The sequence below is a fragment of the Euphorbia lathyris genome, chromosome 1 (genome assembly GCF_963576675.1).
Source record: "Euphorbia lathyris chromosome 1, ddEupLath1.1, whole genome shotgun sequence".
NCBI lineage: Eukaryota > Viridiplantae > Streptophyta > Magnoliopsida > Malpighiales > Euphorbiaceae > Euphorbia > Euphorbia lathyris.
In genome coordinates this window covers 98,975,540-98,995,620 of record NC_088910.1, presented here as the reverse complement: position 1 = coordinate 98,995,620, position 20,081 = coordinate 98,975,540, and the positions used below count along the sequence as shown (strand labels likewise).

At 35.3% G+C, this 20,081-nt stretch overlaps 1 protein-coding gene across 1 annotated transcript; it reads left to right on the top strand.

Annotated features, from left to right (window-relative positions):
- Positions 1–5,133: 5,133 nt before the first annotated feature.
- On the top strand, positions 5,134–10,413 carry LOC136208560 (probable mitochondrial-processing peptidase subunit beta, mitochondrial). The gene is made up of 9 exons (XM_065999537.1): positions 5,134–5,960; positions 6,439–6,603; positions 6,746–6,883; positions 6,979–7,130; positions 8,384–8,492; positions 9,237–9,335; positions 9,591–9,656; positions 9,837–9,944; positions 10,021–10,413. Exons 1-9 carry the CDS (start codon positions 5,298–5,300, stop codon positions 10,105–10,107), a joined length of 1,587 nt encoding a protein of 528 aa, XP_065855609.1. The 5' UTR covers positions 5,134–5,297; the 3' UTR covers positions 10,108–10,413.
- The last annotated feature ends 9,668 nt before the right edge of the window (positions 10,414–20,081 follow it).

The window sequence follows — 20,081 nt, the reverse complement described above, 5'->3', positions numbered from 1 at the left end:
TGGGAATCTGATTCCCATAAATAAGGGAATCAGTCATTCCCTCCTTATACCACGTTAATTGGTTTTGATTCCCCTCTGGAATCAAATTAAATCAACGCAAAATCCATGAACGTCAAAAGCAATGGAACCATTATAAAAAAAATTTCAGCAGCTGCCAAAAGGAATTGAACCATTATTACGGAAAAACTTCAGCAGCTACCTTGGAGTTCATCATCCATCAAAACTAGGTATTTAATTTCAGTTTGATTTTTTTTCTTTCAAAATCATCATCCTACCTGAGTTATTGATTTATTCTATTTGAGTTTTTTTAATGATTTATTTAATATTTATTTCAAAATCATTATGGTTCTTCATTGTTGAGTTATTGATATCTCTGTTCCTGGTTATTTTCAATTTCTTGAGTTTTTGATTTTTTGAGTTTTTGGGTTCTCTTCCTGTGTTGCTAATTTGGCCTACCAATACCACTCTCTTCTGGCTTTTAGCTTCATCTTTTTCATTACCCCATCTCACAGAGCTGCCAACAAGATCCAATTAAATTCAAAAGTAAAAGAGCAAAAGACACATCTTAATCCATTTACCTAGTATTCATGTCTATAAAACTCCTCATATAATCATTGGTTAATGAAATGAAACTACTGTTTTTGTACATAAGATTGATCTTAAAGACATGGAATATGGTAAAATATAAGCTCTGGAAAATCTTTTATGACACATGACTAATATAGTATCAAATTTCCGAAGAAATTATTGCGCCCTTGTGCATTGTGACTAGAGCAGGTGATGTTAGGGACCATTTGGATAGAAATGCTATGCTACAAATTAAATAATGTTAAATTAGCATGATTGATTGATCCATAAGAAATGGAAGCATGATTTTATATTCTTTTATGTTAATGAATGTTATGGATAGATGCATCAGAATGTTGATTGGGGATATATATGGCTTCTTCATTTGTTTTTACAATACAGAAACTAACTAGTAAATCAAAGTCTAGAGTTGCACATGTCAGTCAAATAAAATGTTAGTAGTCAATTAATATTCAGCATTACACTCATTTGGATCCTCAAATTAAAGCTTCAAAGTCAATTAGGACCCTAAATTATCAAAATCATCAATTGAGTCTCTATCATATCCTAAAATTAGAAACTCTGACAATTTGATATATACTATAATAATCTATATGTTTGTTCAAAATGTGTTTGGGGAAGAGGGTCTGAAACTGTTCAATCCAATGAATTTCGGTAAGGCCTAAATTGATAGATTTTTGTTTAGAATAGTCTTAATTAATGATTTTTGCTTAGTTCAATGACATAATTGATGATTTTAATAGTTTAAGATCCTAATTGACTTTAAAACCTTAGTTTAGGGAGCTAAATGAATATTATGTCATTAATCTTCCATTTGAAATAAATGTTTAAAAATGGAAATTAATTATTCTTTTGGTGTGATTTTGTGAATCATTATTAGTTAGTTGGAAGGTTGAATCCTTAATTTCCTTAGTTGACAGAGAGTCTTATTTAGCAAATTAGAACTATATAGTCTTATTTTATTTTTTTTATTTTAATGATTCAATTAATTTGATTACTATAGATAATTAATTCAATCTTATATGCTAATGTAGATAAATGGATCGTTTTGGATTATTGATGAGAAGGAAGCGAAATTTACAAGAACTACAATTTATTGTCATCGTTGTTAATATCATATTTATTATGCATGTCATATGGTTTTTGATGGGTTCTACTATTTTTAATGGACAAAACTTGAGGAAAAACAAAAAAAATAAATATAGATTGAGATTTGCTAATTTAAGCATGCTAATTAGAGAGAGTGATAGTAAATGTAAGAGTGAACTTCGCATGAATAGATTTACATTCGAAGTTCTTTGTGGGATGCTTAGAGATGTAGGGGGTTTAAAAGGAACTAGAAATATGTCAATTGACAAAATTGTTGCAATGTTTTTATATATATTATCTCACCATAAGAAAAATAGGACAATGGGAACTTATTTTCTTAGAAGTGGAGAAACTGTGAGTAGACAATTCAACCGTTGTTTAAAAGCTGTTCTAAAATTACATACCATTTTACTTAAGAAGCCTACACCGGTTGCAGATGACTGCACAGATAATAGGTGGAAACCTTTCAAGGTACACAATTCAATAATACGCTTTACCATGCGAATTGAGCTATATAAAACTTAAGAAAAAAATTTATTGATTTGTTTTATTATTGTTGTAGCGTTGTCTAGGAGCATTAGGTGGTACTTTTGTTAATGTGTTAGTACCAACTGAGGATAAAGCAAAATATCGGACAAGAAAAGGCACAATTGCAATGAATGTCTTAGGTGTTTGTTCACCCGATATGCAATTCATTTATGTATTGCCTGGTTGGGAGGGTTCAGCTCATGATGGTCGTGTGCTTCGAGATGCCATTTCTAGAACTAATGGTTTAAGAATTCCTCAAGGTAAAATATTAATAATATTACACTTTTTATAATATAAAACCTTACATTTTGTTCTAAGAAAAATAATTTGTTTATTTTATTTAATAAATGTGAAGGTTGTTATTACTTGGTTGATGGTGGCTACACTAATGGAGAGGGATTTCTTGCCCCTTATAGGGGACAACGCTACCACCTTAATGAGTGGAGGGGTGATAGACAACCTCAAACTGCAGAGGAGTATTTTAATATGAAACACTCCAAAGCTAGAAATGTTATTGAAAGATGTTTTGGATTACTTAAGGGTCGGTGGTCAATACTTAGAAGTTGTTCTTATTATCCAATAAAGACTCAAGGACGTATTGTCATGGCATGTTGTTTATTGCATAACCTCATAAGAAAATATATGCCTACTGATTCTATTGAGGATGACTTCTATGAAGAAATTGATGAAGATTATGAGAATGTTAATGGTTCCAATGAATCAGAATTTATCACTACGGTTCAAACTTCGGACAATTGGACCAATTTTAGAAATGCACTTGCCCAAGAAATGTTCAATAGTTGGAGAAATCGATCTGCTAGATAAAAACTTGTTATTTTTATGTTTGTTTTTGTAACTTTCATTGAACTCTTGTATTGGTTTAACAATATTTTTTTTAAATATGTTATTTTTTTATTACAATAATTTTATGTTCTATATATTTTGTCTTTTTAATTGTTAGGATGGATTCAGTTGAAAGTAGTCAAGCTACCCGTGGTAGAGGTAAGAACAAAAAAGTTTGGAGTATTGAAGAGGATCAAACATTGATAGAATGCTTACAAGAGGTGGCTACTGATCCTAGATTTAAACAAGATAATACATGGAAGAATGGATATTTGATTCGAGTTGAAGAATTGATTAATAAAAAACTTCCTACGAGTTGTATAAGAGCCGATCCACATATTGATTCTAGATGGAAAACATTGAAGGCTAAATATAATGCTATTTCTGAAATGTTGAACAAATCTGGATTTGGCTGGGATGATACAAGGAAGATGATCCAATGTGAAAAGAGCGTCTATGATGAATGGTGCAAGGTAAAATTTACAGCTTATAAACCTTTAATGCAATGAATTATTTTGTTATTATCTTTCTCATTTACTTTATTATTATTTTTCAGAATCATAAAGAAGCGAAAGGTCTTTGGAATGTATCGTTTCATTTTTTTGATGAAATTGGAGAATTAAGCGGAAAAGATAGAGCAACAGGTAAAGATGTTGAAACCTTTGGTGATGCTGTAGATAATATGGAAAATGAGATGGAAAATGAGACAAATCACATTAGTGATGAAGAAAATGAAGAAGATGATGATATATTAGTTAATCAGCCTAAATCTAGTTCTCGATTTAAAAGAGCAAGAAAGAAACCTAAGTCTAAGGAATCAAAAGAATCTCAAGAACCTCAAATGGTTGCTGCATTTCAAACCGTTTCTTCAAATTTTAATAGTTTTATGGAAAACATGAACACACATCTTGGTACTATGGCCACTGCTTGGTCTCGTGCAGATGAACGTGAGCAAGAAATGGCTAATAAAAGTAATATGGTGTTGAATGAATTACTTCAAATTGAAGGATTGTCTCCTGTTGAAGCATTATAAGCCGCGGATATTCTCACAGCTGAACAAAACAAATTGAGAGTTTTTTACCAGGCTCCACCATAGCTTAAAAGACAATATATTATTGGTCTTCTTTATCCTGCTCCTGGACCATCCATGCCTAGGATGATTTGATTTATTTAGAATTTTTTTAGTTAGCGTTAAAAATTGCGTTTTGTTTTAAGTATCTTTTTATTGGATGTATGAACTTGTTGAATTTTCATTTTTTTGTAATGGCAATGGATTATTATTATTGTTATAAAAATGATTTGATCAATAAAATGAAATAATAAATTTGATTTTGTGTGGTTATTATTCGAGAAATCAATCCAGTAATTTGTAGAATCATGTCTTATTATTATTTGGTTGACAATAATAATATGTACTCACATAATTTAATAAATTTATCAGATTTTTGATATTAAGTTTTATATTGATTCCGATTCCGGTTATTAGAGAACCAAACAGCTTCAAAGGGAATTTGATTCCGATTCCGGATTAAACCAAACGAAATAAATAAATAGTCATTCCGATTCCAATTCCATCACATTCCGATTCCGATTCTGATTCCGATTCCGAAGTTTGAACCAAACGCTCCCTTAAAGTATGAAATTAGCCTCCAAACTATATCGATAATACCCAATTAACTCTCCAATCAATAAGTAAATATAGTATAACATAATATTATGGTATAATAATTAAAATTAGGGACACAGATGTGATAGAACATCACAATTAAACTAAGTTGAAGACTGTTAATCCAATCTGATGGCAATAAAAGAGGCCCTAAATCTATCATAGGTGTTAATCCAATCTGATTGTCTAAATGTGGTACAAGCTATACAAACCAAGGTTGATGTCATTCAAGACTGTTGCTCTATTTTTCAAGATCTGAACTCCGTTTCGATCTCATTTATTAAGTGATCAACGAATCTCACAGTCTATTCATTAGTAAATACGGTTAGTTCTAAGTCTGATTGGGGTGAGTGAGTCCTCATCAATGTTTTTAAGTTGTGATTTAATTTAATAATATTCTTTATTTAAAAAAAAACACCTAAGCTGAAGACTCTCTCTCCCATCTCTCCCATCTCTCCCCTTCTTCGTTGGTATCCTATTTCATCACTAATTTAGACCATTTCTTCTTTTGTTTTGAAGCCACCGCCTTGCCCTTTTCATCAAACCCTAGTCCACAGGCCCGGAGGAGCCTCCATCCAAAACCATGGCGTTGAAGCATCTCCTAGCTCTAGCCCGCCGGTCGCATAGACCTTCGGTCTCAACTCTTTCCGCCGTTCGAGCTTCCTCGACATCTGCTCTGGCCTCGTCCTCGCCTTCTACCTCTCCCGCCCCGCCTCCACCAAACGCCATGATCTACGATCGTCTGGCTGAATCTGTCAAATCTAAGCTTCAAGTGCTCGCGAATCCTGACCCGAGGTTCCTTAAATATGGGTCGCCCCATCCCACTATTGCTTCTCATACCCACATCCTCTCCGCCCCTGAAACCCGTGTCACCACGCTTCCTAATGGCCTCCGTATCGCCACCGAATCCACCCTTTCCTCGAAAACCGCGACTGTTGGAGTCTGGATCGACGCTGGCTCCCGTTTTGAGACCGATGATACTAACGGAACTGCACATTTTTTGGAGCATATGATTTTCAAGGGGACGGAAAGAAGGACTGCGAGAAGCCTGGAAGAGGAGATCGAGAACATGGGTGGCCATTTGAATGCCTACACTAGTAGGGAACAGACTACCTATTATGCCAAAGTTATGGACAAGGATGTAAATAACGCATTGGATATTTTGGCTGATATATTGCAGAATTCCAAGTTTGATGACATCCGTATTAATCGTGAAAGGGATGTGATTTTGAGGGAAATGGAAGAGGTAATTGGCTGCTTCTTCTTTTTAGTGCTGCTTGGTTTTTCTGTAATTATCATAAATGGGTTGTCTTTGCTGATTACTATGAGGATTATTTGGTTTCAATTGATAAAATTTATTATTCTTTTGCTTTAGGTCTAAGGGTATTGATTTGAAAGATATACTTTTGATTTCTTTGAGCAATTGTTTACAAGGTACCATACATCAGCTAGGTTGTTAGACAGTAATAACAAATTTTTGTTCTTATATTTGATGAATACTGTTCTTTTCTTTATAAGGACTGAGATTGTTCTTCTGCTTTCTTTAGGTAGGTATATGTTGCTTCATTCAGATCATATTTTGTTATTCTTGATGTTTGATCTAACGTTGCAACTTTATGTTTTCAGTTGTATAGTTTCATCATTTTAATATGCCTGATTAACTTTTACCTTTCAGAATCTCCATATGTTCTGAAAATCGAAGTTGTCTCACGGAACTTTTGTAGGTTGAAGGGCAAACCGAAGAAGTTATCTTCGATCATTTGCATGCAACTGCATTTCAATACACTCCTCTTGGAAGAACGATTCTTGGACCAGCTAATAATATCAAGTCTATCACCAGAGATCATCTGAAGAGCTATATTCAAACGCACTACACAGCACCCAGGATGGTAATATAGAACTGATGAGTGTTTCTCTATTTAAATAGTGGACAAGTAGAATTTCTGCACGCTAATATTTCATCTGAATGTTTTTGTTTATTTTACTGCATTCGAATTTGTATGATGGATACTCTCTGGAACTTCATTTCAGATCATTGTTGCTTCTGGAGCTGTTAAGCACGAGGACGTTGTTGAGCAAGTTAAAAAATTGTTCACTAAGTTATCATCAGAGCCAACCACTGCTACTCAGCTGGTTGCTAAAGATCCAGCATTTTTTACTGGCTCTGAGGTGGGAAGATATGAACTGTTATCCTTAATTTGTATTTGCATCTCTTTCTTTCTTTTGCTGAATTTCTCTTTTCAATTGTTGTGGTGAAATTTCAGGTTAGGATAATTGATGATGATATTCCTCTGGCACAATTTGCTGTTGCTTTTGAAGGAGCATCATGGTCCGATCCAGATTCAATTGCTCTAATGGTTATGCAGGCTATGTTGGGCTCATGGAATAAAAGTGCTGGAGGTGGAAAGCACATGGGGTAAGCACCATATAAGTTCCCTACGTTTCTTCCTAAAGTATGCTACCTACGTTGCACAGAAACGGAAACAGGCACCAGAAAATGTTATTTCTAAAAAAATATAGCTAGGAAACGGAAATAGTTACGAACGCGGAAACGCTAAAGGAACTCCATTTCTAAAGGAAAAAAAAAAAGCATGATGTTATAAGGAATTTCCAACACTAAATTTTAATTTTAGCTTTTACCTGCTCATGAATTTTGTTGAAGATGAGATTATAACTATATGCAACAACTCTCTCTCTCTCTCACTTAAAAAAAAAAAATTTGATGTTTGTTTTTTCATTGCAAAATTGATATTTTCTTTGTTCTAAATTTGGAATTCATTTTATTAGGTTAAATTAATTTATGTGTATATGATTCCTCTGCTTATGTCTCAATTTATTTTCTTGGCCTCCTGAACTTGGCCAGAAAGAGCAATTGCCCCCCTGAACTTTAAGGGTGTCTTGTTAGCCCTCTGAACTTTCTTAAAATGTCTCATTAGCCCCTGTATTCCACGTGACAGAGCATGGAGCCGTTTGGACAAGTTAAAATGTGTATCACTTTAAGCAAGTTCAGGGCGCTAATGTCAATTCAAGCAAGTTTAGGGGGCCAAACGGGCATTTTAAGCAAGTTTAGAGGGCTAACTAGACACCCTTAAATTTCAGGAAGCCAATCGGTTTTTGGCCAAGTCCAGGGGGCCTGTGATTAGCCTTAAATTTATGCATTACTTAAATTAGAGGATATAAAATTATCAATTTACTTCTTTATAATATTCATGACTTGGACTACCTATTTCTACGAAATTGGGGTGGAGGTGCCTGGGTTTGAACCCAGGACTCTGGGCTTCCTTTCTAATCTTCTCCAATTTTCTAACGATGGATTTGTTTTTTATATGTTAGATATGATGGAATATATTTTTTGAGATTATGTTAATAATAGACATTATATTTTGGTTTTAATGCAATTTATTATATTTTTTTATTAGAAGAATTATATAACTATTACAATCCCCCACCACGCTCAGACAATATTTAGTCCTGCATCCACCCTTGATGAGTGGATGCAAGACTCAAGTCTGATCCACCCAAATAAAGAAGTAAATAACAACCCATAATTTCTGATATTCTCAACAATCCTATCCTTTCCTGAACATCCACTAGAGACTTAGTTATAAGAGCTGTCTATTTGTTAGTTGTTAGCATATGTATTGATTTGATGTGCAATCATTGAAACAGTTCTGAGCTGGCACAAAGGGTTGGCATTAATGAAATAGCTGAAAGCATGATGGCCTTTAACACCAACTACAAGGACACTGGGCTTTTTGGTGTTTATGCTGTCGCTAAGGTGAGGCTACTACTTGGTTTTGATACCGTCATTGATTTTGAAGAATAGCCTTGCTTAAATGACATGAATTGTATGATATTTAGTCTGTTCTATGAAAAGTTCAAGGCTTCCAGTGATGCAACGAGGTGAAAGACCAAATTATGCTGGTAAACTAATTTTCACATTTATAAACTGTTGGGGAAAGGAAAAATTCTGGTGGTAGGCTAATTTTTGTATACATGCTGTTTTAATTGTGTGGACGGAATAAATAAATAAATTAGTAAGGCTGTCTCTATGATATCTTATTTGGAAAAAATTCTCTTTTAAAAAAACTTAAACATGTTAGCATAATCATTTGAATTATGCAACTAGCAGAGGCTTTACTTGGATGAATTTTAGAAGATAATTGTTGTAGACACAGTAGAGATATGCTCTCTCTCTCTCTCTCTTTTGGAGCTTCCAATTGAACCACCATAAATCCATCTTGGATGCAAATGCACCTCCTGCCAATTGCTAGACTAGGTTTAGGGCCCAAAACAGGCCGTGGCAACCCCTCTCTTCTCTTGTTTGCTGATGAACTCTCGTCTGACCAAATTGTAAACATTGAAGTACAGAGTAAATGGAAATAATAGTTGCTGAATGCTGACACATTTTGGAAGCTAATGTTACTATAATATATAGGATAATATGAGTTGCTGCACTTGTCATCATATGGCCCTCCTTGGATGATTTCATTGTTTTTATGAAAATTGTTTCTACTTCCAGCCAGACCACTTGGATGATTTAGCCTGGGCAATTATGTATGAGGCATCAAAGTTATGTTATCGGGTTTCTGAGGCTGATGTTACTCGTGCTCGTAATCAGGTATTCACCATTCCTTCTCTCTCCCATGGAACTTGATAATTGACGTCTATTTCAATTTCAAATGTTACTGTTAAGTGGAGGAAGTAACATCTCGCTGGCGTAGTTGCCAATTAGTGCTGCTTGCGTTTCATTGGCAGAGATCCTTTCCTATGTTTATAGAGTTGCACTTATAACAGGCAACTGGCTTGGCTCCAATTGCTAATGAAATATCTTCCCTGCCATATCTAATAAAATTCACTTCTAATTGAATTGCAGTTGAAATCGTCGTTGCTCCTTCACATAGATGGAACAAGTCCTGTAGCTGAAGACATTGGACGTCAGGTATATAATTTCTTCCATATGGAAATATCTTGTGGGGAAATTTTCAGGATTTTGGTTTTCAGATGCAGCATACTATGAGATATTGAGAAATATTTAATCTAATAGTAGCAACAATAGACATCTTGATTATAATGAGAAATATTCAATCAAACATTTGATTGATGTCGATACTTATTGCAGCTACTTACATATGGTCGGAGAATCCCGTTTGCTGAATTATTTGCGAGGATTGATGCTGTTGATCCAAGTACTATTAAACGTGTTGCAAATAGATTCATTCACGACAAGGTAAAAACATGCAACTAAAGGTTGTATTATAAATACCCGAATTTGACAAGAAAACTGAAAGTGATTGGTGCTGCAGGATATAGCAATTGCTGCAATGGGTCCAATCCAGGGGTTGCCTGATTACAATTGGTTCAGACGCAGAACCTACTTGAACCGCTACTAGGCTACAATGTTCGTTTTTTTGGTTTACAATCATTTTGTTGAATTTTCTAAATCCTTAAAAGGGAGGTGCTCTCAAACCGATCATTGTTTATTGTTCACTTTCCCTGTATTTCAATAGCAATAAGGAATGCAATTTGGGTGTTACATGGAATTGAAAGAGGCCCTTTGTTTGTCCATATTGTGGCCAACCTGCATAGTTTAGAGAATTTAAGATGTCAAAATGTTGTTTGATGAGTTGTCCAACACTTGAATTTTGATGTTGAAATAACATGTGCTTCCAAGCCCGGCTGATATTTTTTCACTTCTATAGGCATGTGTATGTGTCATTAAGAGTTTGATTTTGTCTAGATTCTTATAATGCGTACAACTCTGGGTATTGATGAGTCAAGGTGGTTTGCAAATTATTCGAACTTGGTTTGGTTAAATCTCGGCTCGATAGGGCTTAGCTTGAGCTTGAGCTTGGAATCGACTCGAGACATTGACAGGCTAAGCCTGTTCGATTTGAAAGTTTGTAAATAGATTCAATTATTTTTTAATTTAAAATAAAATAATCAACGATTGTTTGAAAAAGATGAGCAATTAGTCCACAATTTTAATCCTCACCTAGTTATAATTTACAGGATTGATAAAAAGAACGTCTAAAGGTCATTTTGGGTCTTTTGACAGTTCGAATCTCTACTCTGACTTTTACTAGTATCTATCGTCTATATGTAACCATGTCAATAATAATACCATTTGCTATTTGTGAGTTTATTATTGGTTATCAATAGTAACTACTATTCTTTGTATTTGGCCATAACATATGATATATTTCTTTTTAATATATAACGTCTTCATCCTTTTACTCTACTTGCTCACCTCGCCTTTGAGAACTTCCTTGAGCACTGCCTATGAAGAAAGGGCTAAACCTACTAGCGGTATACATATAATATCTTATCTTTCATACCAATACAAAGAAAGAAATATCATAAGAGAAGAAGTGTAACCTAATAGAACAGAAATGAGATGAGAAAAGAAAGGAGGTTGTGCCTAAAAAGATGGGTTTACTTAAGAAGAAGATTAAGCAAGAATGAGTTGATGGTTTATTGTTTAAAGCTGATGCCTTATTGTCTTTCGAAAAAGAAGTTACCCGTAAACTAGAAATGACAAAGTTCTCAAGGTAAGGTAAGGAAGGAAGAAAAGTCTTAATTTTGTCTTACGAGGTAAAGAAGAAGTTGTTATAGCCATAACCAAAACTTTACTGTATTTTAGCTCTCTAACGTCCTTCTCTTACAACCAAAACCATCACTATACTATAGTTCCATAACCTACGGTACTATTAGGCTTAGACTAGAACTAGACTTTTTGGCTTAGACCATAAGCAAATCTAATGTCTACCTTCGTAAATCATATAGAGAGTGTGAGTATTACGTAATAAAAGATAGATGAGGGATTGAGCCGAGGCCAAGAAAGCTAGAAGGAAATGGCTCAATTTGGTAAGTCTAGTCTTACGGGAAAGGGAAGAACTCCACCATAGCTCCGTAACCATCACCCTAGCTATGTAACCTCTCAATCCGATAAGGAAGAAATGTGAGTGAAGTCTAGTCTTACGAGAAAGGAAGCAACGTAAGGCCTCAACGGAGGGAAGGAATAACGTCTGTAGCTCAAGGGAAGGAACGGGCTCAAGAGAAGTCTTATGGGAAAAACGTATTAGACCAGAACTCCAGGTCTGTAACGTAACCTGTAACATTTGTCTTAGACCAAAACTCTATCATAACTCTGTAACGTCTTACACCATCACTCTACTATAGGGCTTAGACTAGTATTATTTGGCTTACTCACGCTTCATAACCTGCCTACCATCACTAACCTCTTACTGATGATTTGTAAACCATATAGAATAAGTAGGTATTACTGGGTAAAGAATAGCGATAGATGAAAGCTTACTGAACACTAAGTAAAAACTTACTTCACACTAAGTAAAGAACTATAAAGATATAGTACACACAATTACAGTTAGCGGTCTAACCTAATAGTTAGATATTACTAACTCTGTAAAAAAGGTAAGGATAAGAAAGAAGGTTGACTGACATGCTTGCTTGCTTTATTCTACATTGTTGACTGGACTAGCTTACTTCGACCTTTATTCGTTACTTCGTAACTCTTGCTTTATTTGTTACTTTATAACTTGCTTGCTTGCTTTACTGTAAAAGAAAGAGAAGGTTTGAGATAGCTAAGCTATTAAAGAATAAGAATTATTACCTCACTTTGTCAACTATTAACTGTTGAGAGATGAGCCTAATAAGGAAGTGTAGACAAATAAGATGTCGAGCGGGGAGGAGCAAGGATGGAGTAGAATTAAAATGTCGTTGAGGTTACTAAGTATCCACCACATTTAAGATAAGTTTATGGGCGTAATTGAAGCTAAAAGCTAAATTGCTCTTGAAGATGTAATGATTGAACAAAAAGCTTCTATTGAAGAGGTAATGAACGCTAAGCTCCTTCTCAATTCAATGATTTAAAGCCATTGGACAAAAATAGGTATGTTATGCACCCCAACATTAAAGTGAAAAGTGGCAATTTGAAGCTTGATACACATGTAATGAAAGAATGCATTCAATTTGACTGAAAGAGGAAAGAAATAGAGATGCTAAAAGCAAAGAACTAAGTAAATGGAGTACCAAGACATGACTTCAGAGTGAGGGGCAAAAGAAAGAGCTTTACCACTCTGCAAAGTCATAGTCATGAAGGATCGTAAATGATTGAAGGTTACCTAGTAAAATAGAAAGTGAATAATTAGACATCTTTCTCTCTCTTCTTATGATATTTCTAGCTCTCTTCTTTCTGTAGATATTTCTAGTTAGAATCAAATTTAAGTGAAAAAAAGCTATTTTCTTTGAATCAGTTTCACAGCAGAGGAGATTCTCACTGCTAGCATGCACGAACTCAATAAGGATTTTATTCCTATCTTCTTGTGACTAAGCAACCAAAGAGGGAAAAGATTAAAGACAACCCGTAGCATCCACTATGTCATTTTCCCTTTCACATGACACAAGATACATGACAGACATTTGTTTTCGTATCGTCTGAATTTTTTTGTGACTGTATTTCAACATTATGTCATCTGACGGCGTAATTAAAAACGCGCTCGATTCACATGTGGCCTTCCGATGACACAATCTTGTCATCCAAAGAAAACGCGCGTTTTCGTTAAGTTTCACTTGCTCATCAGATGATACTTGTAATAAATGACTGTCATTGTATGCAGACAACAAAAAAGCGGCAAATGAAGTTTCACTTACACGGCCATATATCAAATCTAGGCCCGATCGTTTGACTGAAATTTCAGCTCATATAAAACATTTTCTCTCATCCCAAACCCCATTTTAGGTTACACAATCTTCATCTCTCTCATCCCACTCTATCTCCATGGTTGATTTCTACATGCAATCACTAGGAGTGAGCTCGAAACATGGTACTGGTAAGCCATATTTTCTTCGTTCCTGGATGTATTAGAGTTTCATTGTTCCTTACTCTATCTTTTTCTCATCCGATTTACTTTTGTGTATGTCGATTTCAACAGTTGGAATAAGGATCTATTGATTTTCAGACCTATCATTGAAAGGGTTAGATCTATCGCTTAGATACACTGATTTTATTGTATTCATTGTTAGATTCACTGCTAAAAAGCTTTGGGTCTTTATCTTTTTTAACCTATGGCAATACAGTGCATGATGCTGAAGATGTTATGAACTCATCTGATTCCTTTTTATTTGAACATAATATTTGCAGAGATAGTAAGAATGCTTAAGTACATGGGAAGACTGACTGAAAAGATTGTCAATCAGTTCATGCCTTTAGCATATGGGAAGATTTCTTTAACTTATTGAGTATATATTATTGTTATGTTGGGTTGAACTGATTGGTTATATGTATGATGTTGTTGTGGGTGGTGCTGTTGAGGTAGGTTTATAATATATCTTCCACTTGGCTTGTTATCTGATTGAGTATGTGTATGTGTATGAAGCATGTTGGCTTGTTTATGCTTGATGTTCTGTTTAGAAAGCTAGAACTGATTGAGTATGTCTATGTGTATGAAGCATGTTTATGTTTGATGTTTTGTCTAGGAAACTAGAACTCATTGAGTATATATATTGTTATGTGGGTTTGAACTAAACGATTGCATGTATGATGTTGTGGGTGATGCTGAAATAGGTTTACTATATATCTTACACTTGGCTTGTTATCTGATTGAAACCATCCAGAATGGTGATGGGTTTTCGATGCTATCAGCATAAGTTATGAACTTGTGGTTAGAGCATCGCAAACTTCATCACCGTGCTCACTTTTCAACGAGTACAGTCTAAGTGGCAAGTATATTGTAAAGGGTTATGTATGTGCATTGCTATGAATGTCCATTGGGCATGTAGCTGATTAGGCATAGTCTAAAGCTATGAATGTTCATTGTGATATGTGAATACTCTTATACCTACAAGCTATGCTGCTAGAACTGATTGAGTATGCGTATGTGTATGTGTATGAAGCATGTTTATGTTTTATGTTCTGTTTAGGAAGCTAGAACTGTTTGAGTTTGTGTATGAATGTTCATTGGGCATGTAGCTGATTAGGCATAGTCTAAAGCTATGAATGTTCATTGTGATATGGGAATACTCTTATACCTACGAGCTATACTGCTAGAACTGATTGAGTACGTGTATGTGTATGAAGCATGTTTATGTTTTATGTTCTGTTTAGGAAGCTAGAACTGATTGAGTTTGTGTATGAATGTTCATTGGGTATGTAGATGATTAGTTACATGTATGATGTTGTTGTGGGTGATGCTGAGATAGGTTTACAATATATCTTCCACTTAGTTTGTTATCTGATTGAAACCATCCAGAATGGTGATGGGTTTTCGATGCTATCAACATAAGTTATGAACTTGTGGTTAGAGCATCGCAAACTTCATCACCGTGCTCACTTTTCAACGAGTACAATCCAAGTGTTAAGTATATTGTAAAGGGTTATGTATGTTCATTGCTATGAATGTTCATTGGTTGAATACCTTAACCATGCATGAAAGCTATAACTGATTATGTGCATGCATGAAAATGTTCATTGAGATTGGTCATACTCTTATGATGTTCCTTTTCACTTGGCTTGTTAACGTAAAAAAAAAGCATTCAACATGGTGATAGGTTTATGATGCATTCAGCACAAAGAGAGTCCTTTGTGGTGACAACATCATAAACCTCACTACTAAGTTCATTGTTCAACGAGTACAATCCAAGTGGGAGGAACATTGTAAAAGGGTCAATTTAGGCTACTTGCATGTTCTGATATGCCTTGCAAACGATAAGATGTCTTTTGATATGACTTGAATATACATATACATAAGAACTGAATATCAAGCTCTACGTTATATCACAAAAGGGGGGAGGGGGGGTTAAGTGTTGCCTTTCGGTTCTCCTTCAAATTCCAAATTTCCTTTACTATCTCTTAGTCAAGATAGTTTAGGAAATTTGGAATTTAAAGGAGAACCGCATTTGGAGCCCTTCATATCCACATTACATACTCCTCAGTCCATCTCCAAGTGAGCCCCTCACAATCTTCCCTGTTGCTGAGGTATTGCTCAGCAACTGCTTCTTGCCCAGGAAATGGCGCCTCAATGTGGGGCTGTAGCAGTAGATCATATATATGCCACAACAGCTACAAAATGCATAGAATAATTAGATCACAAACATGATTAAGTGTTTATCAAATGATCTAGATAAATGGTGGCATATCTATACCATTGTAGAGGGAAATGGAGGGTGAGTAAGGAGACGGGGAAGATAAATCATCCCCTGAGGAGCCACGTTAAGATGATAAATCTTATTCCAGAAGTGAAACTGAGAATAAGAGGAGAGATTGATTAGTGTATGTGTATACAATGTCATGTAGGTTCATATATCTTAATGAGATAAGTTAATATTACTGTTGGAGGTCTGTTTGGGAACTCCGGAGGGTAGCTGATTCTGATTTCAAATACACCCCTTTCATATGGGGCGTATTGGGGGCCTTTTATTCTGACCGCCCATTTGAAGAAGTTATCATCCACAGCACCTGTTATCATCCAAGATAATAAGAATCATTACAAGTAGACAGAAGAAACCAGGAAGAGTTAAAGAACAAAATATGGATTGACATACCATCGATGGCTAGAAGCCACCCTGGGCTCTCCATGTACAATTTCTCCATGTCAGCAATTACTTGTTGTTGAACAAGCGCAAGGGGATCTATTGTATTGAAGGAAAATAGACAAGCCTAGGCGTAGCAGAATAATAAAATTTTATCTATTTCCATTTTCCAAGATCTGTTAATTGTTATTTCATATAAAGAGGGATAGAGTGAAATACCTTTTATGAAGAACTATCTACAGTTGCAAACGAAGTGCCCACAACTTCTATATTCAATCCGTGAGCAACGAACGTTTTTGTTCAACACAGAAAAACAAAACTAATCAGTAATCAACCTTAATATATAGCAATCGCAATGACTACCTCTAACGGAAATCGATACGAGATCAAAGAGAGAGTAAGAAATAATGTGAATTAGCCGAGACGAAGACAGAATGGTTCCTCCTCCTTTCTTATTGTGTTGGTCGAATTTCTGGGGTTAGGGTGTCTATTTATAGACTTCTCAAAACCCTAATCCCAGTTGTGTTAGGTAATTAAATAATTAGAATCTCACTCGGAATAGGATTACTAATTAGATAATTAAATAAACACTTTATTATTATCTAAATAATAACTAATTATATCTAGATAATATTATTAATCAAATTAATAATTTAATTACTGTTAGGGATAATTAATTAGAGTTTCAATCTCATTAAAATCTCTAATTGATATTATCAGATAATCCTTTAATTTAATTCACAACCATAATCAAATTATAATTATTAATCAAATTAATTTATCCCTAATTAATCTACAAATTTCGGTCCATATATAGTGTCTCACTAATTACATTTTTCGTCCTCTGGTTCCAAGTCCCATATGCGACCCATTAGGTTCTTTATTACCACTAGCCGTATATATCCTTTGAAATTAATTCATCACGATTATTTCAACATATATATAACGGAATACCGTCGCGAGCTGTTACTAGCAGAACCTATGATATTCCCCCCAAAGCAATTAAGAAGTCAGGTTGATAACTGACGTTAACCTTTCTACATTAGGTACAGTATAATACGATCCTTCATCAACTATATCCTGTCGGTCAATTCCTTATAACCATGGAACATGTCAAGGTTACATATAACGAAGAGTCTGGTTTTACTTGTACAGGTTGAATTCACTCTAAAAGATAAGTTAAGTGAAATGTTCATTTCTACTCTTAACTCTATCACCTTGCAAGGATTTCAGTTAATTCACCACAAGCGGCCATTTGGATATATCTCCCACTTATCGGGAGTGACGAATGCTCAATCTGACATTAACTATTCTACAATTACTTTGTGTGATACCCAACCCTGCTCTCACACACCCCAGGCTCTCACCTGTTGGATCGTGCTCGCACATAATCAAAGTATCAGACTCCATAATCCAGAATCACTAATTAACGAATGTTTGAGTCCGAGGATTAGTTATACCTACTAATACCAATGAGATGAACAGTTGACACATTAGATAAATCAATCCATACTATTATCTCAAGTCGGGTCTCAATCCTAATGAACTCCTTTACCGGATCCATGTAACTGTCTAGATATCTAAATATCTAAAGCTTGTGAGATCAGCTTTCTATCTCGACAGAAAACACCGTTACATGCAAGTCTCAACAGTAATATGCCAACCCATATAACATATTACTTGACTTGGGTTTACTTTAAGTCTATTGGTCTATTATAAAGTATAGTCTCACTTCATGCTTGTATGAACACTTTATAACTACTTAAATAAACTTAGAATTACTTTCTTTATGAAAGATTTGTGCCTTTATATATAGTTACATTTTAATGCTATATATCTGATTAAACAAATGATCAAATAAACAATTTATTCATTAATATTAATATCCTAAAACAATTGTCTTTAGGACACTAAACTCCAACATTCTCCCACTTGGACTAAAGCCAATTGTTCCTAAAACTAATACCAGAAGAACTAAGATGTTTATCATGAGCTCTTTGTGGTAATGGCTTGGTCAACGGATCTGCAACGTTGTCCTCAGTAGGCACTTTTTCTATTCTCACATCTCCCCTGGCTATAATCTCCCTAATGAGATGATATCGCTTGAGATAATGTTTGGATGCATTATGAGACTGTGGTTCCTTTGCTTGTGCAATGGCTCTATTGTTATCACAATACAGAGTAATAGGATTCACAATGTCAGGCACCACTCCTAGTTCTGTTATGAACTTCCTAATCCAAACTGCCTCCTTCGCTGCTTCTGCAGCTGCGATGTACTCTGATTCAGTCGACGAGAAAGCAACACTTCCTTGCTTGGAACTCTTCCAACTAACTGAACCTCCATTCAGGATAAACTGGTATCCTGATTGGGATCTATAATCATTTTCATCAGTCAGATGACTGGCATCTGAATATCCTTCAATTTTCAATTCTCTGTGTCCATATATGAGGAACATATCTTTAGTCCTTCTAAGGTACTTAAGAATGTTCTTGACAGCAATCCAGTGATCAAATCCTGGATTCCCTTGATATCAACTCATCATACTCAATATGAATGCTACATCAGGTCTCGTGCAAAGCATGGAATACATGATCGAACCAACCGCACTGGAGTAAGGAAATACAGCCATGCGTTTCTTATCATTGTCCGTTTTAGGACATGGATCATTTGATAACTTGACACCATGGACCATTGGCAAGTTACCCCTTTTCGATTCATACATGTCAAAACGCTTTAGGACTTTGTCAATATATGTAGACTGGGATAGTCCAAGCAGTCTTTTCGATCTATCCTGATAGATCTTAATCCCCAAGATATAAGCTCCTTCTCCCAAGTCTTTTATGGAGAAATTACCAGATAACCAAACCTTTACTGTTTGCAACATTGCAACATCGTTTCCCATAAGTAGTATATCGTCAACATATAGTACTAAGAAAATGACAGAGCTCCCACTTGTCTTCTTGTAAACACAAGCCTCTTCAGAGTTTTGTTTGAAACCAAATTGTTTTATGGTTTCATCAAAACGCTTGTTCCAGCTTCTAGATGCTTGCTTAAGTCCATAAATGGACTTTTGAAGTTTGCAAACCTTGGTTGCATCCTTAGACGTGAAACCTTCAGGTTGCATCATGTATACATCCTCAAGCAGGTTTCCATTTAGGAAAGCTGTTTTCACATCCATTTGCCAAATCTCATAATCAAAATGAGTGGCAATTGCAAGCAATATTCTGATGGATTTGAATATGGCTACTGGAGAGAAAGTCTCGTCATAGTCAACTCCTTGCTTTTGACGATATCCTTTCGCTACTAACCTAGCTTTTTAGGTACTAACCTTTCCATCTATGTCCGTCTTCTTCTTGAAGATCCACCTGCACCCAATGGGTTTTATCCCTTCGGGTGGATCAACCAAAGTCCACACTTGGTTAGTATATATGGAGTCCATTTCAGAATTCATGGCTTCAAGCCATGCTTTAGATTCTGGACTAGTAAGAGCTTCTTCGTAGGTTTTGGGTTCATCGTCTAACACGGGAACTAGTTCATTATCTCCCACTAGAAAACCATATCTAACTGGGAGTTCACAAACTCTTTGAGACCTACGAGTGGGATATGACACCTGTGTTTGATCTCGTGAAATGGGTTCGGGTTCAACTTCTTCTTCCGCGATTTCAGCATGTGATTCCTCTTGAACTTCATCAAGTTCAATTACGCTTCCATTCTGTGTCTCTTCCAGAAACTCTTTCTCCAGAAACACTGCGTGTTTGGATACTATTACTTTCTGATCATTTGGATGATAAAAGTAATACCCCACAGTTTCTTTTG